Genomic DNA, 22,963 nt, shown 5'->3' with positions numbered 1-22,963 from the left:
AAATGCGTTGTGAATGGCACAGCGGTCTAAGGCACTGCATCGCAGCGCTTGAGGCGTCACTACAGACCCGGGTTCCATCCCGGCCGCGACCGGGAGACCCATGAGGCGCCGCACAATTGGCCCAGCATCATCCGGGTTAGGGGAGGGTTTCGCCGGCCGGGATGTCCTTGTCCCATCACGCTCTAGCAACTCCTGGTGGCGGGCCGGGCGCAAGCACGCTGACATGGTCGCCAGTTATGCAGTGTTTCCTCCGGCTGGCTTCCGGGTTAAGCGAGCAGTGTGTCAAGAAGCAGTGTGGCTTGGCAGGGTCGTGTTTCGGAGGACGCATGGCTCTCGACCTTCGCCTCTCCCGAGTCCGTACAGTAGTTGCAGCGATGGGACAAGACTGTAACTACCAATTGGATATCACGAAAAACGGGTCAAAATAAAAAATATTTAAAACATGCGTTGTGAAGAAAATGACAAAGTGTCTATTTCACAATAAGCTGTGATAGTGTGTTGAGCAGATAGGCCCACAACTTATTATTTTTTAATTGAAGCCTTCTTAAAGCAACTGTCCAGTGAAAATCTCACTTTTAAAAGTTAATATTCTGTTAACTAATACCCAAATAATGTTTTTGACTCGTCCTATACTGATATTTTTGGCCAAAGCATAAATTGGAAAATTACCATCTCAAACTTGTATCTCAAACAGACCGTTTCAGAAATGCTTGCTATTTCCTCATAGAGGAATATTTAATATTTTTAATGACCGGTATACGCCCACACCATTCTGTTGTTGGGGTATGCCCACACCATTCCAATACAGAAAAGCTGCTTTTTACATTTTTCATTTTTATTTATTTATTTATTTTTATTACCATTGTTTGGAAGGAAAACTATTTCACTCATATTGTAATTAATTATAGGTAATATTTCATAGAAATCTGGAAACACTGGACTGTTACCGTTAACGGATGACATACAACTTACCTGCCCAACCACACAGGTAAAATGCTGCAAGTTAGAAGGTTATTCATTGGTTTAAAAGGTAGGCACTTTAAATTCTTCTTTGTCTTTAAAGGGGAAATCAGCAGTTGCTACATCCATTTTTGGACATATAATTCAATGATATGTACCTGCTGATTTTTGCAGAATATAACTTATAAATGCCTCATGAGCTTAGTTCAACTGTCGTACCACATCAGAACCCAAAATATAAGCTTGTTGTACTCCAATGTTTATAAACAAAGTAAATGTAAAAAAATAAATACTATATAGCCTCAAAACATGGTTCAAACTATAATGTTGATATCATGGATGGTCAGTCCTTGCATCCATAGCTCTATGCATTTGAGAGTAGTTACAGTTTCTCCAGCCCCATCCCTAATTTTTTTACCGAAACGGGTAGTACGCTTTATTGTTTCTACTGCTGATTGACACTTTAGTTAGTGCAGTATCTCTAAGGTTGTTTTATGATTTGAATCACTGAAAAAACATGACTGTACTATTATTAAAGAAGAGGGTTACTGGAGAGTACCAGTGATGTTCTGAGGGAGAGACATACAGTATAGAGAGTTTGGGGAAACCACACAACCTGGCTGTGGACTGGACTGGTCTTCTCCAAGCCACCCTCTAGAACACAACATACTCAGGTGCAACATCGCACAGGAAAGAAATCCATGCTTAACAATTTATAAAGCATGTTCATTTCCTCTGTGGTAAAAATGGGAAAAGGAGCAGGTAGTATGTCTCAGCAGAGTACTGAACTAAACTGTTGGATGGAGAGAGGGAGAGCGCCTGCAGCGGTAGCCCCAGCCAGCCAATGCCTGAACATCCACAGCTTCCACAGCTTCCACAGCTTCTGCTATTTGCACCCAATGTGGCTCCTTCACATGTGTGGATTTTTTCAGGGTAAACATCAGCACGCCAAGTCAAACCATAAAACTAAATTGGTCAGATAAACAGAGAAAGGCCCAGATTAATCGCTGTATCAGATGTGGCAAACGGCTCCCACAGGAAAGCCTAGTGATTCAAGATCTTAGTGTATCATCCTTCCTGCTTTCAGCAACTTAACCATGTCACTACTTTTCCCTTTCTCAAGCTTAAATAGACTCCCCAGGTTTGGAAATGCATGCTTGGGTTTCAGTGGAGGAACACATCAAAGGGAAGATCTGTTTCTGTGAAAAGAATGAGGTATACAGTAACACTTACCTAAAAAGAAATGTTGTATGCGTTTTTAATTAATTCAGTTAATGTTTAAAACTTACCTAAATCAATTTAGAGGCCTAACAATTTAGAGGCCTAACAGTTTAATTCATTTGTAAAAGGGTAACACTGGTACTGGGGTGGAACATTTTGACTGGTTTTCATATAGGCTGCGATCTAATGCAAGGCGCGCTATAGCGCAGTGCACTATTTTAATGGCAATTTACGCTTGAACCAACATGAATACGATCGCCGCGAACGTCTGGGAAAATGCCTTTAAAAAGCTGCATTGTCGGCTGTATAGTATGCTGCGCTATAACGTGATTGCATTTAATCCCGCCCTAATCAACCTTAACTTGTTTTCCTGTTAAACCTAGAATCTGCAGTTAAAACAAAAGCAAAGCGGACACCCGCCTCTGTTTTGGTAAAAAGCTGAGGGATGGGCCTGGAGAAATGTAACCACTCTCAAATTCAGAGTCAGAGCTATGGATGCAAGGACTGACCATCCATGATATAAAAATTACAATTTTAACCATGTTTTGAGGCTATAAAGTGTTTCTTTACATTTACATTGTTTACAAACATTGGAGTATTATATTTTGGTTCTGATGGGGTACACCAGTTGAACTAAGTTCATGAGGCATTTATAAGTTATATTCTTCAAGAATCAATGGGTACAATACATTTATTTAAGTCCAAAAATGGATGTAGCAACTGCAGATTTCCCCTTTAAGGGAAGGGAACACAGCCACCTCGCTCTCCAACCAATGTCCATTTACATTTTAGTCATTTAGCAGACACTCTTATCCAGAGCGCCTTACAGTAGCGAGTGCATACATATTCATACTTTTTCATATGTAGCAATTTAGGGGCAAATTAAGTGAAGAGGAAATTCAGCAACTCTTGGGAGGAAAGTTGAGGTTGATAAAAGTGCTTCTTTATTGTTAAACATAAAACCAACGTGTTTCGGCAATCAGCATTCAAAACTGTTTTACAGACTGAGAAATTATATATTTAAAAATGGCCTCCAATGGGTTCAGGGACCAATCACATGGGAATACAAAACAAAACATGATTTGTCAATGAGTTGCATTTATTTTCTTCTTTGCAACTCATTTACCAATCACATCATGTTTTGTTTTGTATTCCCATTGTGATTGGTCCCTGAACCCATTTGAAATATACAAAAGCCTCCTTAATTTTTCAATCTGTAAAACTCTTGTTTTCCTGTTCTAAATGAATTTCTCAAGGCCCATGAGTGAACACCTGGCTTGCACATGGACAAGCAGGTAAGATGACTCTCTTCCTCCCATAAACTACATTACAGTACACAACAAAAGTCAACAGACTGTGTGTCTCTCCCCAGAACTATGGATTCCACGCTCCTCTCCTGGATAATGCTGTAATTGTCTTTATCATCATTAAAGTACAGCATGGAGAATAATCACCTCCTTCTCTATGTCTTTTTTTCAAAGCACAAATTCCATCGGAGGATTTCCACATATTTGGGTAGAATTTCCAAAACGTTTTATACACGTCATGTCGAAAGACTGGGCTTCTCCACACTCAAAGAATCTTGATTGGAATAATAAGGAACATCTGTTACATGAAGCATAAAGTTTCAAAGCACTACAGGATACACATAGTTTTTATGACAGTTCAATGTTGGACGGCACCCAACATTGCCAAAAGTTGACATTGCCAAGCACCCTGTTTTTCTTATGGCCAAAACAAGAGAAGTTCTTTAGCCTGGCAACTATTATTTAATGATTTTCTTATTTTTCTTCCAGCCAGTCTTTATCCCTGCACGCACCTTACCCACAGGAGAATAGGGGATCCTCCTTGCAGAAAGGCAGAACCTAAACTGTAAGTAACTGAATGTTTTGTGTTCAGAATGGACATAATAACACACTAAAATCAATGAGATTAAAATAAATAATTTATCAGATGATGAATATGTGCTCACTTTATTATGTTTTTGTAGTGTCAGAGACATGTAACTTGGCCTTGAGACTACTATCCTAGACTAAACTGGCTACTAGTGGCTAATGCAATTATCATAATATAAATAATATATGCCACTTTGCAGACGCTTTTATCCAAACCTAATTACAGTAGTGCATGCATACATTTTAGTATGGATGGCCCCAGTGGGAATTGAACCCACAACCCTGACATTGCAAGTGGCATGCTGTACTAACTAAGCCACACAGGCCCATGTGTGGCAAAAGAGAAATACTGACCAATAGCCTCTTCAGGTGTCCAGTATCCGGAGGAGTCACAGACCCGGGGCGAGGTGGCCTCATAGGCATATTGATGGAACACACCGTCTGCCTCACAGTCCCTGCAGTTTACACTATCCACTGTAGGAGAACTGTTAAGAGAGGTGCTCAAATGTAAGTATCAGAAAATCTTTCAAAATGTAATTATCATTCATGAATATCTGTGTCTGCATCCCAAATGGCACCCTATTCCCTTTATAGTGCACTATGGGCTCCCTATGGGCCCTGGTCAAAAGTAGTGCACTATATAGGGAATAGGGTGCCATTTGGGATGCATACTATCTCATTACTGTTGCTGTTGATATGAGGAAAATATTTAGCTACACACTTATTCTACCTTTGATGAAGTGGCCCTCTTACAGGTGGCAGCCAATGAATGGAGACCGAGACTGAGCTCTGTCGAATCACCATGGGCTTGAGAGGGATGGGGGTGGGCCTTCTGTCATTCAGCCAGTTCTCGTAGACTAGATCCATATAACAATGCATCCGAGCCACTTGATTTGGTGTGAAATGGTTGGTACAGTTATCGTCTGAGGAGAAGAAGTGAAAGTAGAGTCAATGTTCCCAGCGGAAATCATCTAATGGCGTCAGAATGCTTCAGTTCGGCTGACGCCTAGCCGAACCGAACGAGTGTGCTCACGTATTCCCTTAAAGTACCTTCTCTTGAAAAACGAGAAAAATAGCAGCAATAGTACTGCTAGTCCCCTGTAGCTCAGTTGGTAGAGCATGGTGCTTGCAAAGCCATGGTTGTGTGTTCGTTTCCCACAGGGGGCCAGTATGAAAAATGTATGCGCTCACTAACTGTAAGTCGCTTTGGATAAGAGCGTCTGCTAAATGACTAAAATGTTGTCAATTTTGAGACGCTGTAGCCAAGAAATCTGTCATTAATTTTGACGTTTTTGCCGAGGAGATCTTAGTCACGCAATTTTACATCTAACTAAGATGTTTGGTGCAGTATTTTGCAATGTTTGCAATGAACAAAATTAGCTTGAAAACGAGTAGTCTCTCGTTGAATGAATCCCTACTGTTGACCAATCACCGACGAAAGGGCATAGACGTCGGCTCCGAACTTCGGCTTACCTCCAGAAAAAAATGTGTGTGCCCGAACAGCTGAAAAAACCCTCACCGAAGTCCAAAACGAACAAAAACGCTACAAAATGTTGTCATAATATATGCACAAACTCTTCCGAACTGTTTCGGCTGGGAAGTATGCGGACGCCTTAAAGGAAAGGTTCACCCGTTTTTTATGTTATATTGTTGTTGTGCATCTCTGAGTGATGTTTTTTCGATTCCCTGGGTTATTTCATGTTTTCACATGTATCTAGTTATTGGCGTTCAAGCAGGCAGAAATCCGGCCGGTATGACGTAGCACTGTGATAATGTCGCTCTCACTACACTGGAAGTCAATAGGAATATGACTTTTAGATCGCGAAAACGTCTATCATACATGTCAGATTTCAATACTGGCTGATGTCATAACTTGGGAGGATGTCTTCTCTCGAATGAGCCATTGATCATATTTTTGCGATATCCCTACCTTGAGAAATTTGTAATTTAACAAAGGGTCCAGCACATTTTTCCTATTTGTCTGCCTCTTTATTATAGAAAGGAGATAAGAATCCAATGAATGAAGGAACTTATAACGCCCCACCCAGCAGACTATCGACCAATCGCGTTCACTTTGTCATGCTGCGTCACGCGGTTGCTAAGCTAATCGTCACATAATCCCTTCTTAAAGTCAGTGTATATATCGAGAAACTTCCAAAGCTATACGATATTACAGATAGCAAGTTAAATATATCACATCTGGGAAAATATTTGTAATGTGACGAAATTCGTGCTAATGTTGGATTTTTGAGCTAGCGCCCAATAGACTCCCATTCGCTCCTTGTCCCAGAATCGCCCAGAATGCACTGCGCGGCCCATTGACGTAGCATGGGCAACGTTTCCCATCTCCTCAAAAGTATATCTGCCATTGCGAATGTCAGATTCCACTCTGTGAGGCACATCGATCTGCAGGTTGAACATGGTGAGATTGTAGACTCTTAAATTGATAGTGCCGTTTGTTTAGGCGATTTTACAGCTAAGTAGCTACTTTACATGCTGATATTGTCTTTGGTATTATTGTGTGTAGCTACGTTTGCTAGCTAGCTACCTAGATAGCTAACCAGCCAGCCAGTCCATAGAGAGAGCATTGCATTGTGGATTTTGTAGTCGACTTGAGCTGCAACAGATTTCCACACCGATTTTCCATGTTGCTACCAACCTTATTATAACGCCAAAATGAAACATTTGTTCACAAAAAATATTGTTCTCACATATTAGTATTATTTAACACTGTAAATTAAAGGAATTAGTGGATTTTTCCTTTAAGGAGACAAGTGAATTTTGATCACTCGTTTGATGTGGATGAATTAGCCATACTATTTACATTGACATTTAAGTCATTTAGCAGACGCTCTTATCCAGAGCGACTTACAAATTGGTGCATTCAACTTAGGATAACCAGTGGGACAACCACATCTTGATCACAGTAAGTACACTTCTTCAAACAAGCAGCTGTGAGCAAAGTCAGAGCAAAGTCAGTGCAATCAGGGACAACTACATCTCAATCACAATAGATGTACTATGCGATCCATTGTCCAAATGCAATACACTTGGATTTAACCTCACATATACAGTAGACCAGGGGTCGGCAGCAGGCGGTTGCAGAGGGAATTTGGGGGAATGTACGTTTTTTTTTACAAACAACAACAGTACAATCACCAGGAATTCAGCAAGAAATTAGCTTGTTAGGAAATCTGTTCCCAAGTATTTCCACAAATAAAAAAAGAGACATATGTGATCGTGTCTCAATGTAATCAATGTAATCAAGGTATGAAATTATTGTTATTTTCAAATCTATTTTTGGGCTTAGTTGTGCTGAACTTGCAGTGTACAAATTATTATAATTATTCCCCAAAAAAACTAGTCCCACGGCTGAATCTAGTTGCCTACCCCTGCAGTAGACCTTTGTGGTCCTGCAGTAGGAGTACGGCACCACTGCCTCATTCTAGGTATGTGTCCCAAATGGCACCCTATTCCCTATATAGTGCACTACTTTTGACCAGGGTCATATGGATCTGGTCAGAAGTAGTGCGCTATGAAGGGAATAGAGTGCCATTTGGGACGCAGACTAACGGATGCTGACTCCATTGCAGAGCGGTTACAGTAGACCTACCTGTGTAACTCATGTAGTTGTTGTATGGTGTGTCCTGGTAGAGCGTTATCCCACAGGTGTCGTTGACATGGCCAGGGTCGTGGCAGGCCTTAGACTTGGGTGTAGGGGCCGTGTCTGCACATAGGTCTCCTGTCTCCATGGAGGGAGTGGTCTCCTGACAGGGGTCATCACAAGACTCCCGCTCACTGACCCCCTTGAAGACATGGTACAGCCCAAAGATATGGCCCATCTCATGGATCATTGTGTTATTGTGTCCGACAGTGCCAAAGTAGGATGGATTCATCACCATTCCACCTGTGGATAGGATGGGATGATATAGTTGTCTAACAGAACTCAACAGGTGGTGAGATTGCTGAAATAGTCTTCCTTTGTTGCTTCCCAAGTACTTCTAGAGCCCGTAAATAACTTCCATCCCAGACGATGATACTCCATGATCACAGTGGGGGGTTTTTTTTGGGCAAAGATGAATCAGACACCATCTCTATGTCAACTTCTTTCAATGTTTTATTGTGTGTTTCTTCAATAGTTAGTCAAGCTTGCCATCTCAAACAAACAGTCGAGCACATTTTGTCTGACAAGCCCTCTGAGTAATAGCATGTTAACATTTGGTTTTAGAACCGACTAGTGTCATAAAAACCCTAAACGATGTGACATTTATAACCACTTAAAGACGAGGCAAACCTTCAGCAGTTTTAAACCCAGCATGTAAGAAACAAGTATAGTGCTATCCCTGAAATAATTTGCATAATTTCTTATGATGGAATATGGAAGCAGAGGTTATTGCCCATTATAAACTTTAAGAGCTGGAATAGAATAAAAATGCTATTTGTTTTCTAATTAGAAACACTATTCAATTTGTAAGGACCTCCGCTGGGCCCGTTGAGACAACCTCACTAATAGCACATTTATAGCCTGTAAACAATGACAGATGTATTGCAGGGCTCTGCTTCAACATCCACTTAGGTTGGGAATATATTCTCGTACAATTGGGAGAGGACCTGCTTGTCAGACGAAGACTTCCTGACTGTAAGTCCTGATGGGACTCACTAAAAAGGTTCTCATGGTTTATCCTCAGACATAAATCATCAGGTGTGGGTGATCATATATATTCCTGTATCATCTGATATACAAGCTTAACAGTTAATTACAAAATAAGACTGGGAAAAGTAACTACACGATTGACACTACGAAGTGTCTCGTCTTTCTTACAGTCGTGGCACCACTGCATCTTTCCCTGTATCATTCAACAACTTACTCTGTCATCATATTGAAAGATGTGGCTTTGAGTGAAATATCCTAAATTCTGGGAGCTGTGGGGTTCAAAGAGGGGATGGAAACCTGCAAGACGGTGGTCCATCAGGGACATACTGTATCAGAGAAAGCCCAGCCCAAAACACTGACTGGCTTGTTGATGCAGTTAAACCCTGAGGAAGAAAAAAAGGACATCTATGCTGGAATGCACCGAACGCCATCCTCAGGGCCCATAATGAATGTGCCAGGAGGTAAGACACAACCCAGAGGGAGCACAACAACAAACCTGATTGAACGGAGAATAATACTTTAAAGGGGTTTCACTTCCCGGCCAAGCACTCTTACTGACTGATTTACAGCTCTTCGGTAGATGGAAGAGAATACACAGAAGAGAATATAAGATATTTAAGGATCATTTACAAGAAGCAACATGACTGTAATGCAGTACAGTCTTTCTTATTGGGGTAGAACAATTCCATTAGCAATATACAGCCAAAATAATACCAGTCCAAACCAATTAGAAAAATACATTCCCACTTCAGGTAAAGTTGGAATTTATGAAATAACTAGATGTGAGGAGAAATCTCTTAGCTTTAACGAGCACTTGAAAACAGTTACAGTGAAAACAGTCAAATGGGCTGGTAGGGATGTATGAATGGCAACAGCGCATTACCCTGGCTTTTCTTGTTTTTGTTTGGTTGTTGTTGGGGTTGTCTTTACAGCCCTAATAATTAGGAGGCAATCTGCCAGGAAATCTATGCGTGCTGCAAGTGTTTTCTTTTATACCCTGGATTAAGGCTAATTCATCTTGTTACAGCTAATACTGAGATCAAAGAGTAGAGGGCAAGAGATGAGGAGAGTGAAGGAGGGAGAGAGTGAGGGAGAGAGAGTGAGTGAGGGAGAGGGGGAGAGTGAAGGAGGGGGAGATTGAGGGAGCGGGAGGAGAGAGAATCTGAAGACAAAGGCAATTCCTACCTGCTCCTCTTCTGCGTTTTACTTTTGTGTAACATTTTTGTGTACTTTCTAACCTAATAGAAGTCAATGTAATCCAGTTTGGCATGTTATAGCATGCATATCATTTTGTAGCTCAATGATTTTTGTGTTTGATTCAAGTAAAGACAGAAGGAAGGGGTATAGCAGTAGCTTACCCTGATGGTTGAGGGCCTCCTTTGCCCATGGCCAGGTTGCGGTCCCTGCTAACTCTTCACGGGCTGAGTTGTTGGCAAAGAAAACGTTGAGGGTGTCTGTGCTGCTCAGGTGCAACACCTCTTTCAGTTCCTTTACACTCATATAGGCTCTGCAGCAAGGAGAAGAAGTATGTGTCATTAGTATAATTTTTTTCTTGCATTCCCTGCTTTTAGTCTAGGCCAATTGGACAGTTTGTTCACACAATCCTACAGTAAATAGCAACGGTATACAGTTTCAAATACCCTGTGAAAATATCAGACAACACAGGTGTAGAATCAATGAACTCCCAGAAACACACACAGTCAGGTCCATAATTATTGGCACCCTTGATAAAGATGAACAAAAAATACTATATAAAATAAATAATACAAATACTGAGCTATATTGTATGCTCAAATTTTGGGGAAATTATTATGTTATACTAATACAATTGCTCAGAGAAAGATATTTTGTTTAACAAGTAATTTTAAAAAATCTAAAAAGATAAGGGTAAAAATATTGGCACCCCTGTATTAACCACAGGTTTTCAATTGGGTTCAAGTCCGGAGACTGAGATAGCCATTGCAAAATGATGATTTTGTGGCCAATTAACAATTTCTTTGTGGATTTTGATGTGCTTCGGGTTATTGTATTGCTGAAAGATCCACTTGCGGCCAAGTTTCAGCCTCCTGGCAAAGGCCGTCATGATGCCGTTGACCTTAACAAGGGCCCCAGGACCACTGGATACAAAATAGTCCCTATCCCTGGATCAAAGATCCCTTATCATCAAAGATCAATGGCATCATGAACTTAACCAGGAAAGTACCAGGACATTTTAGCCAAAAACCTGGTTGCCTCTGCCAGGAGGCTGAAACTTGGCTGCAAGTGGATCTTCCTGTAAGACAATAACCCGAAGCACATCAAAATCCACAAAGTAATTGTTAATTGACCAAAAAATCTACATTTTGCAATGGCCATCTCAGTCTCTGGACTTGAATCCTATTGAAAACCTGTGGTTTGAATTGAAGAGGGCAGTCCTTAATCTCAGACAAAGGATATCAAGGATCTGGAAAGATTCTATATGGAGGAATGGTCTAAGATCCCTCCCAATGTGTTCTCCAATCTCATAAAACATTTGAGAAAAGGCTCAGTGTTGTTATCCTCGCAAGGGGAGGGTGCTAAAGTACAGGGCTGCCAATCATTTTGACCCGTATCTTTTTTTAGATTTGTTTTATTAATTTTTTAACAAAATCTCTATTGTATTAGTGTAAAACATACATTTTTTATGTTTTTGAGCATACAAAATAGCTCAGTATTTGTATTTATTTTATAGTATTTTTTGCTAATCTTTATCAAGGGTGCCAATAATTATGTACCTGACTGTAGATCGGATCCCATGACATCGTGGTGAAAAAGTCCTACAGTATGTTGTGGTGCTCAACGGAGAAAATAGACATTTTGTAACATTCAAGTCAAGTAGTCTAGTCAGAGGAACTCCTGATGAGAAAGTAGCTCATCTTCTGGGAGTTCATTTCCACTTCTCTCGTTCTACATCCAATTCTACTACTTCCAAAACAACATAGTTTGAATTGGTTTGGGTAGCTACATGAAACCACTACCTTCCACTTCCCCCCACTCCCAACTGTGATAAATTGCCATAGAACTGCTTTGATGTGTGAAGTGAACTTGTTTCTAGATTATGTCACATGTCATTTTTCACTTTTGCTTTTATAGCTGGAAAGCCTTTCCACCTATCACTGGCCCATTCGTTTGAAAAGGTATGCCCTTTTGAAACCTGCCAAAGGGTCTAGCCCATTAGTTGAACCACCTACTGTTTCTTGGATGTGTTCCACTCAAGAACTGACCAAGTGTAGTTTGCCTTACATCCAGGTTTCATTAAACAAGCAAACGCTATGTCAATCTGCTTGAGTGCTCCAATTCAGCATTAGGTCAAATGAGTTTCATAATACATATAACATATGAAATATAGACAATGGATTGATAGTTTGTAATAATAAAGTATTGGTTGTTTATGTTGAATTCTACATTCTGAAGCACTATTTTGGCTGATAGAATACATTCAGTACAGCTATGGACAAAATTCAGTCAGTTGAGAACTCTACCAGCCACGTCGCCGACACCGACGTCTCGCTTCCAGACAAGTTAAACACCTTCTTCGCCCGCTTTGAGGATAACACAGTGCCACTGACGAGGCCCACTACCAAGGATTGTGGCCTCTCCTTCTCCATGGCCAACGTGATTAAGACATTTAAGCATGTTAACCCCCGCAAGGCTGCCGGCCCAGACGGCATCCCTAGCCGCGTCCTCAGAGCATGCGCAGACCAGCTGGCTGGTGTGTTCATGGACATATTCAATATCTCCCTTTCCCAGTATGCTGTTCCCACATGCTTCAAGAGGGCCACCATTGTTCCTGTACCCAAGAAAGCAAAGGTAACTGAACTAAATGACTATCGCCCTGTAGCACTCACCTCTGTCATCATGAAGTGCTTTGAGAGACTAGTCAAGGATCATATCACCTCTACCTTACCTGTCACCCTAGACCCACTTCAATTTGCTTACCGCCTCAATAGATCCACAGACGATGCAATTTCCATCACACTGCACACTGCCCTATCCCATCTGGACAAGAGGAATACCTATGTAAGAATGCTGTTCATTGACTATAGCTCAGCATACAACACCATAGTACCCTCCAAGCTCATCATTAAGCTTGAGGCCCTGGGTCTGAACCCCGCCCTGTGCAACTGGGTCCTGGACTTCCTGACGGGCCGCCCCCAGGTGGTGAAGGTAGGAAACAACATCTCCACTTCGCTAATCCTCAACACAAGGGTGCGTGCTCAGCCCCCTCCTGTACTCCCTGTTCACCCATGACTGCGTGGCCAAGCACGCCTCCAACTCAATCATCAAGTTTGCAGACGACACAACCGTAGTAGGCTTGATTACCAACAATGACGAGACCGCCTACAGGGAGGAGGTGAGGGCTCTGGGAGTGTGGTGCCAGGAAAATAACCTCTCACTCAACATCAACAAAACAAAGGAGATGATTGTGGACTTCAGGAAACAGCAGAGGGAGCACCCCCCTATACACATCGACGGGACCGCAGTGGAGAAGGTGGAAAGCTTCAAGTTCCTTGGTGTACACATCACCGACAAACTGAAATGGTCCACCCACGCAGACAGTGTGGTGAAGAAGGTGCAACAGAGCCTCTTCAACCTCAGGATGCTGAAGAAATTTGGCTTATCACCTAAAACCCTCATAAACTTTTACAGATGCACAATTGAGAGCATCCTGTCGGGCTGTATCACTGCCTGGTACGGCAACTGCACCGCCCACAACCGCAGGGCTCTCCAGAGGGTGGTGCGGTCTGCCGAACGCATTACCGGGGGCAAACTACCCACCCTCCAAGACACATACAGCACCCGATGTCACAGGAAGGCCAAAAAGATCATCAAGGACATCAACCACCCGAGCCACTGCCTGTTCACCCCGCTATCATCCAGAAGGCGAGGTCAGTACAGGTGCATCAAAGCTGGCACCGAGAGAATGAAAAACAGCTTCTATCTCAAGGCCATCAGACTGTTAAATAGCCATCACTAGCACATTAGAGGCTGCTGCTGCCTATTGAAATCACTGGCCACTTTAAGAAATGGAACACTAGTCACTTTAATAATGTTTACATATCTTGCACTACTCATCTCATATGTATATACTGCATTCTATTCTATAATATGATTCTGTATCTTAGTCCATGACGCTCTGTCATTGCTTGTCCATATATGTATATATTCTTAAATCCCATTCCTTACTTTTTTGTGTGTATTGGGTATATGTTGTGAAATTGTTAGATATTACTGCACTGTTGGAGCTAGAAGCACAAGCATTTCGCTACACCCGCTATAACATCTGCTAAACACGTGTATGTGACAAATAAAATTTGATTTGATTTGTTATTCATAGACAAACTTCTTGCAACACTGGCACTCCAAAAAATACACCTGGAAAGGGGGTATTACATTACGTAATACAGTAGGCCTATTTTCTACAAAATTATTATACTGTACAAATTTGATAGAATTATGTTCAAAATCTGAATTAGGACTGTAGAACTGTTCTCAAAGGCCATGTAACTTTTTCCAAATGTCCTTTCATTGTTGGAGAAAAAGGGATTTTTGAGAACCACCTAGTTTGCCTCACAAACGGATTCAAACCACCAGTTCTGGATCCCCTCAGCGGCAGGGGAATATCACAGCATTAATGGCTAAAATGTCCTCCTCATTTTTCCTTTCTCTGTCATGTGTGGCCAAAATCTTCATGTACCTGGCCATTCCTCATGGCTGTCTCTCTGTCTGCTTGAACAACAAATTTGTGTAGTGACAGCAATTGGCTAGGGATTGAATTCTATTGCCCAGCTGCAGATACCTGGACAATAACTCAGACAGAAAAATACCACAATCCCAGACCCAAACATAAAATTGTACTCTCTACAAATGCCATCAAAATGTCATCCCTGCATTAATTATCCTAAAACTCTGGATTGCAGTCCAGGGATTGCACTCTTCCAACCAGCTCAGGTCAGGACCTTTTAAAGACCTAGGCTACACTGCAGATATTCCAGAGAGACGTGTTTTATTAAGCATTTGCATCTCTGGTGGATTCGCCATTCATACAGTTTAAGGGAAGAGTAAGAGGTTGGAAAAACTTTGGCAAGTAATTGAGAGAGATTACATCATTGCAAGCTATAAATCAGAAGTCAGTTCTACGCTCATGCCTTCCCGACACTTACTTTTATATCTGTCTGGGGCCTGGCTTTGTAGCTGCTGTTGTTGCTCTTTAAGGTACAAATACCAGCCCTCGCTCTCTGTGCAAAACAACACATTGACTGATTGTACTCCAAATGTATTGTTAGTGCCCAATTCATCTCTGTGGGAATACATTTTGAACCGTTTATGGACTCTGTCTGACAACTCCCTACCTAAAAGACACACCACTACCAACTACCAACTAGGAAACTACTAATACAGTATGCCCCATTGTGAAGAGAAAGTCACTGTTTCTGTTGGACAGGTACCCCAAACTCATTGCAATATTGCTTCAAATTAAAATGTTTAATTATCATATCAATAGCAATTCATTACCATAATCAGTTTGGGAATGTATCACCAATAAGTTTGAACCTGAAAATAACTTTTAAGTTTATATTACAAAAAACAATGAAGGTAGACTATATCATCTACAGGAAATTGTATTCTTCAGGAAATTGTAAAACATTTATTGATTTGTATCACATCTGTGAAATGGATCAGACAACAATCGCAGGTTAAGTATTTCTACCTACATGCTGTGCACTATTAAGGAAGAACGACATTATGGCAAGACATCATGCATTTTGTTTGAAACCCAAATAAGCCTGCCTGTCAAAAAGAATAGAACGGAGCGGAGGAGACTTCTGGTTTCGTTGTTTAGCGATAATAAGCGTATACTTTGGCTTCTCTCTCCATTCCCAGTTTCACATGCTTTCGGAAACTGTTCCAGAGTTTCAATTTGTGTGCCTCACATGTTGTGTAATACACATACCCTAACAAAACAAAGTACCCTGAAGACAGACACTTAAGGCCTCTTTAGTGAATCAAGACATTGCTAATTAGGCATTAAGCTCCCAAGGCCTCTGTAGAGCCTCAATATCATTACTGTCATTATCGTTAAAAACTCACAACATCCACAAAGTCCCATAAATACAGGAGCAGGCAGCACCACTTTTCTGGTTGCAGTAGCTAAGGGAGGCTAAGGATGACAGACGCAGCACTTTTTTCTTTGTCAGAACTAGTAAAGAACACCATTATAAACCCATTAACTTCATTTGAAATTAGATAGGAGATTGCTCTGGACCTCGAAATGCATAACTGTATTGTTTGTGACTAATTCATACGTTCAGACGATTGGGACAATTTCCCAAAACAGCAACTGTATATACATTTTCAACCATTCAACTGATCTTCAACACCTTGATTAGAGGAATCTGTGTTTTTGTTGGGACGAGCACCTGCAGTACTGCTGTGGCTCTCTAGGAGCAGGATTAAGGATCCCTGCCAAAAACAAATTGAAAGAAAATGTCTCACCTGTCTGGGGACTCTGGATCGAAGCATGTCTTCAGGACATCTGTGACCTCAGGATCACAACAGTCTCCATCATCGTAGTCGTAGTGGATGCTGTTGCACTCTGTGTTGCAGACGCCATCCCGCCTCTTCCAGTTGTAGCAGGGCCCCAGACGCAGACAATCCCCACCATCGTGGCCCGTCAGTGGATGGTCACACTCCGCGTCACAGTGCCTGTTCCCAATCTTACTGATCCGGCAGTTGCTGAGGATGAAGCGCTGGCGTAGAGATGTGTTCTGGACAGTATGTGTGCTCAGCTCAAAGCTGATGTTGTAGGACCGGAAGGCTTCGACAAGTGCCTGGTGCTGCATCTGGATCTGGGCCTGGGAGACAGTGGGATGACTTCTGTCGTCGTTACAGATGTTGACAATGCGGTAGCGGATCCTTTTCTCTGTGCGCAGCTGCCAGTGGTTATTGTAGCCGAGGATGATGTCTGTGTTGTCACAGGCTGTTAATCCACAGGGAGGGGGCAGGAAGGGAGACACATGTTCCTGCTCAGGGATAGGGATGATGACTATGGACGGGTGGTAGCCCTCCTTATGAGGACTCCACTGTTGCTCTACCTTGGAGAAGTCCGCCCAGAGAGCGAGGTTTGGTTTCCTCTTATCAATCCGAGAAGGCCCTTTAAGGAGGTCCTCATGAGTGCGAGGGAGCACCCATAACACAATGCCTCTGATGTGCCCTCGGAAGTTGTGCCCAAGGTCTGACTGGTCCCCACCGAGAAGAAGTGTTCGACAGGTCTCCATGAACGGGCTGTAGAGGTTACCAGACTGCAAACTGCTCTCCCCAACCTTGGCACCATCTATGTAGAGGGTCATCTTGTGGCCATTGTAGCTGGCCATCAGGTGAGTCCAGGAGTTAGGGTGGTAGCGCTGATGCCCGTAGATAGTGGTAGCTTTGGGAGCTCGGTCCGTACGGAGTGTAAAAAAGAATCTGGCATCTTTTCTTCCCCCTGGCTTTACTGTGCGAATACCTACGGACCATCCTTTCTCACTTAAGGAGTTGGAGCAGTTGTCAAAAACCCCTGCACAAAAGGAATACAAATATTATTTTGCAAAAAGACAAACATCGAGCATCTTCTTCCAATATAATTAATGCCAAATTACCTAGAGAGTTGAGGGGTTGAAGGTATTTCCCTAAACGAAGGCACTGATTCCCAGCTGTTTCTCAGAAAGAGAGAATCACATCTGGCTTCCAGATGTTCTATGCTGGGACAGTTAAAGGTCAGGGAATCCCTTCCCCCTCATTCCATACACACTGTACACACAAAAACTCAGAAATGTTTTGGATATTGAAAAAATTGTAACAAAATGTCCCTTAGGAGGGTGGGCCAATTTCATGGTTAAGATTTAATTCACTCAAAGTAGTGGTTAGAACACAGCATCTCTGCCAAGTAAAAGTCTTGATACTATAATCTGGCAACAATAGAGGGACGGATTTATAATAGTAGAGAATAAAACTAGTCTGTCTACTTATCTGGTCAAATGCTATGGTAAATTTGCCAATCAAAACCGGAGCAGGAATTAATACATTTTATAGAAAAACAAATGATGATATAAATGTGGAATAAACTAATTGTCAAATGTCACATGAGAGTCACTAAAGATTGAGGCCAAAGATTGTAGGCCATGATTAATACATTGCCTTGCAAAAGCATTCATCCCCCTTGGTGTTTTTCCTATTTTGTTTCATTACTACCTGTAATTTAAATGGATTTTTATTTGGATTTCATGTAATGGACATACACAAAATAGTCAAAATTGGTGAAGTGAAATGAAAAAAATTACTTGTTTCAAAAAATTCTAAAAAAATAAATAACGGAAAAGTGGTGCGTGCATATGTATTCACCCCCTTTGCTATGAAGCCCCTAAAGAAGATCTGGTGCAACCAATTACCTTCAGAAGTCACATAATTAGTTAAATAAAGTCCCCCTGTGTGCAATCTAAGTGTCACATGATCTGTCACATGATCTCAGTATATATACACCTGTTCTGAAAGGCCCCAGAGTCTGCAACACCACTAAGCAAGGGGCACCACTAAGCAAGGGGCACCATTAAGCAAGGGGCATCACTAAGCAAGGGGCACCACCAAGCAAGCGGCACAGTACAGATCAGGGTTGGGTTATAAAGAAATATCCAAAACGTTGAACATCCCACGGAGCACCACTAAATCCATTATTAAAAAATTGAAAGAATATGGCACCACAACAAACCTGCCAAGAGAGTGCCGCCCACCAAAACTCACGGACCAGGCAAGGAGGGCATTTTAATCAGAGAGGCAACAAAGAGACCAAAGATAACCCTGAAGGAGCTGCAAAGCTCCACAGCGGAGATTGGAGTATCTGTCCATAGGACCACTTTAAGCTGTAAACTCCACAGAGCTGGGCTTTACGGAAGAGTGGCCAGAAACATTTTGCATCTCCAAAGTGGTAGGTATGTTGTGTAAATCAAATGATACAAACCCCCCAAAAATCCAATTTAATTCCAGGTTGTAAGGCAACAAAATAGGAAAAATGCCAAGGGGGGGGGGGGGGGGGTGAATACTTTCGCAAGCCACTGTATAAGTTACATGTGAAGAGGAAAACAAAAACAAAATAAAATCGGAAAGAGGGACAACTGAAAGGTGGTGGAAGCATGAGCTCTTCCGAAAAGAGGTGTAGCTACAGTACTTAGCTATCTACAGTCCTACTAAACACAACTATAGCCACTCCTGGTGTGGCTAAGTGTGGCTATTTTCAGAATTGCAATGGCATAGATGGGTTGGTAAGGGGTGTTCTATTCTCTATGATTCTTAGGCCGGGATACAATACAATCGCACTTTGTCGGATATGCAACTTAAAAATAATAATAATAATAAAGGTAATGTTCTCGCATTCGCAGAGACCGCATTCACGGTAAACGCTGCATATGCTGCCGGCTCAATCGGAAATTTGCCTTAATTGAGCAATTGATGTCATTGGTCAGGGAATCTACCCACCTGCTTCCTCCAGTCCTGATTAAAAGACAAGGATGAAAACCTGCAGGCATTGTGCCTCTTGTGGTTGCCTAGCATGTTAGTTTTACATGTGTAAGGTCCTTGGTTCAATCATTGCTCCTGGCTATTTTCTACATTATTCAGTAAATGACATCCCAATTCTGACATCCAACTTCTGTTATTTCAATCAAAATAGAAGTGTGAAATAATGAATTAATATTGCCTATATCATATTGCCTTCAACCTTTATCCTTATCCTGCTGTCATGCTGCGTTCATAACCAAGTGGGACGGTGGTATTAACCACATACAGTGTGACTGGGAAAAATCCACTTGAATGCCCCTCCAACTCGTAATTACTAGTGGGACACCATGGGAAAACCTGAGCTCCGACTTCTCCCAAATGTTGACATCTGACTTCTCCCAAATGCATTTTCACCAGTTAAATGTAATAAAAAAACATAATTTATGAAAAGCAATCTATTAATATGGCTTTTGAACACTATAATTGGTTTACAAGCATGATAGCTGTACTTTTAGTTTATGGTTGATGCAGCTTGTGGGCCATTAGCCAATCAGCGTTTGTCAATGAGTTCAAAGCACGTGAATGCATCCAACTGGTATTTACGACTTCACAACTGGTAATTACCACCTTCCCACTTGGTTATGAATGCAGCATTAGACTAGCGTGGGTATATTGCCTGCAGGATACGAGGAGAGTAGGCCTACACTATCAATAACAATTTGATCTATACAGTGGTGGAAAAAGTACCCAATTGTCATACTTGAGTAAAAGTAAAGATACCTTAATAGAAAATGACTCAAGTAAAAGTGAAAGTAACCCAGTAAAATACTGCTTGAGTAAAAGTCTAAAAGTATTTGGTTTTAAATATACTTAAGTATCAAAGGTAAATGTAATTGTTAAAATATACTTAAGTATCAAAAGTAAAAGTAAAAGTATAAATAATTTAAAAGTCCTTATATTAAGCAAACCAGACCGCAATATTTTCTTGTTGTTTTAATTTACCGATAGCCAGGGGCACACTCCAGCACTCAGACATAATTTACAAACTAAGCATTTGTGTTAAGTGAGTCCGCCAAATCAGAGGCAGTAGGGATGATCAGGGATGTTCTCTTGATAAGTGAATGAATTTGACAATTTTCCTGTCCTGCTAAGCATTTGAAATGTAACGAGTGCTTTTGGATGTCAGGAAAAATGTATGGAGTAAAAAGTACATTATTTGCTTTAGGAATGTAATGGAGTAAAAGTAAAAGTTGTCAAAAATATAAATAGTAAAGTAAATTACAGATACACAAAAAAACTACTTAAGTAGTACTTTAAAGTATTTTTACTTAAGTACTTTACACCACTGGTATTGAACCTCCACAAAACCTTGCACTTCAGTTTACTCCTACTGTTTGACGTTTGTCACTTTTGGTGAACACCAAGGCCAAATATCTTTGATTTATCCCACCTACAGACAGCAGAGGAAACGACAAAACTTCAAGGCTTGGGAAAAATATCCAGGAATTTAGTTTTGATATAAATCAAATGATTGGGACAACTTTATATTTTTTTATTGAAGTTATCATCACATGTGGCAATGAATCTATTTGCTGGGTAGCCTGTGACTGAGCATTAAACCTCTCAAAAAGTGATGTCAAAACAACAAGACTGCAGGTGGTGGCCATTTGTGTCTGTAACATTCCACCCCTTAACCCATTTGCACCTCATAATGGCTGACTTCACAATTTCTCTCATCTGCCCAACTATGCCATTTGTTGTCTATATACTGAATTTGAAACTTGTAACACTTTTAACACTTTAACAATGAGAGAAAGAGAGGTTTTGGAATATCACTCACCTGCTATGATGGCTGGGTTAGTCTGCCCACCCTCTGGGTTAACCCACAGTTCAACACTGAATTTAGCTCGAGGAAGCTCAATGCCAGCTGCTGGATTGACCCTCAGTTGTTCCTTCTGTCCATTAAAGTACAAAGCAGACATCCACTTAGGGGGGATGTCTGGAATCTGGGCACCCCACAACGTGCTGGCACGGCCGGGGCTAGGTGGTCCCTCCTGCTCCTCAGCGTAGTCCTCACTCTCAGCAGAATAGTCACTGTGCTGCCAAAATGTAGAGAATATCCCGCGGGAGTTTACTACGTTCTCAGGGAAAGCTGCCCAACTGTCTTCACCATGTGAGACTGCCAGGCTACGGCGGACCCTTCCAGTCAGAACTCTCTGCTGCTTCTTGAGCAGCAGCTGCTTGTGTGGGCCCTCAGAGCGCCCACCATCAACCTCTGGTTTGTCATTGTCACTGTTTGAGTCCACTGTCACTTCAGCCCGACTGGGAGGCTTTCTGCTGGAGTTGGGGCGAGGAGAACTGACCATCCCTATAATCTTAACATGACTATCCTTCTTGTCTTTGGGTAGCACTGCCTCTGAGTTTCCCCGACTAACCTTCTTCTCACCGTTGCCCCAATGAGAGGCACTATCCAGTCCCGGGTTAGAATTAGCATCAGAATTGCACCCACCTGAACAAGAGGACTCCTCAAGAGGAGTTATATGATAGAGAACACTTTGCCTTGTGGTGTATCTCCTTGGGTGAGCCACTGGAGGGAGATGTGGAACTGATGATGAGTATGCTGCTTGTCTCGGTTGTCTGGTGGACCTGCACTGTTCACTTGCTAAGTGAGCCAGTTCACTATCAGCTCTCTGAGCCATTGTGCGTTTGTATCTTCGGATATGATCTAATTGAGCAGAGTTTAGCAGCCATGTGTTGATCATTATGAGGACAGCGGCCAGTAGTCTGACATACAACATTTTGGAGTTTAGATTTAGAATTGTTGTTTTGGAATGTTTTCAGTTCTGGAACCCTGCCTTCTTAGATATAAAGTTGAAAACACCAGCAGCAAGATCAGATGTGATTAAACCACCTATTCCCCATTAAATAAACGAGTGATAGCTGGGTCACTGTTTATTTCTCAACTAATAGTATTATAATAAATCCAATTGCATAAGCAATTGCCAATTTTTGGGGGGCTGGTCTATTTAGTGCAACGCAGTCAATGCCCCTTAGGCATTTACCAATTTAATTAACGTGTTTACAAGGCAGGTTTGTCAGACTTCAAAAAGTAGCTAAATAGAAGCCTGTCAGTGCACTCAAAGAGGGAACTCTAGCAGTATGTTACATTGACTGAGCGCAAAATCTTCAGCCTATTGCGGTTCAATGTATATTTGGTTTATAAAAGCTTCTGGCTATTTCGCAGGTCAAAAGAAAACTATAACTTGCCTCTCATCTAGCCTCCCCTCCGCGCATCCCATCAACTCGCCTTTGAAACCTGCTGCACTGTGAACGGGCCACTTTTTTTAGGGAAAGTGACGGTCAGAGCAACCTGCCATAATATTGCCTGACTGAATAGGATGAAAGTATTGTCATTAGGCTACTGTATTTTACAGCATCAATTTTTGTTACTATCAGTCGACCTGCTTGTCCATAGAATTCAGTTGGAAGACTATTGTCCCTGGTGGGTTTTCTCTTTTTCTTCTTTAAAATATGGGATCACTCACGTGATGCTTTCAATGTTTTCATCCATTCCGCGCAAAATAAAGGTTATTTCAGGTCTTGCCTTCAGGTCTTGCCACCAATCTCTTCCTTGTGCGCTATTTTCGATAGTGCCCGTTGTTGTTAACTTAAAATTCACCCTGTG

The 22,963-nt window shown here is 41.7% G+C and overlaps 1 protein-coding gene across 1 annotated transcript in view; it reads right to left on the bottom strand.

The window, feature by feature from the left end:
• The window catches only part of LOC311098781 (pappalysin-2-like), a gene marked incomplete at its 5' end in the record, with an annotated part of 88,658 nt that extends 66,582 nt beyond the window's left edge, over positions 1-22,076 (bottom strand). Inside the window, 6 exons of the mRNA XM_084139346.1 lie at positions 4,431-4,561; positions 4,807-4,999; positions 7,690-7,983; positions 10,089-10,237; positions 16,246-17,305; positions 21,119-22,076. Coding sequence (XP_083995472.1) covers positions 4,431-4,561; positions 4,807-4,999; positions 7,690-7,983; positions 10,089-10,237; positions 16,246-17,305; positions 21,119-22,076 — 2,785 coding nt within the window. The remainder of the gene's footprint in view (positions 1-4,430; positions 4,562-4,806; positions 5,000-7,689; positions 7,984-10,088; positions 10,238-16,245; positions 17,306-21,118) is intronic.
• Between the last annotated feature and the right edge of the window lie 887 nt (positions 22,077-22,963).

The sequence above is a fragment of the Coregonus lavaretus genome (genome assembly GCF_964263955.1).
Source record: "Coregonus lavaretus genome assembly, chromosome: 23".
Classification (NCBI taxonomy): Eukaryota; Metazoa; Chordata; class Actinopteri; order Salmoniformes; family Salmonidae; genus Coregonus; species Coregonus lavaretus.
The sequence above is the reverse complement of the archived record's forward strand: the minus strand, read 5'-3'. Positions and strand labels throughout refer to the sequence as shown.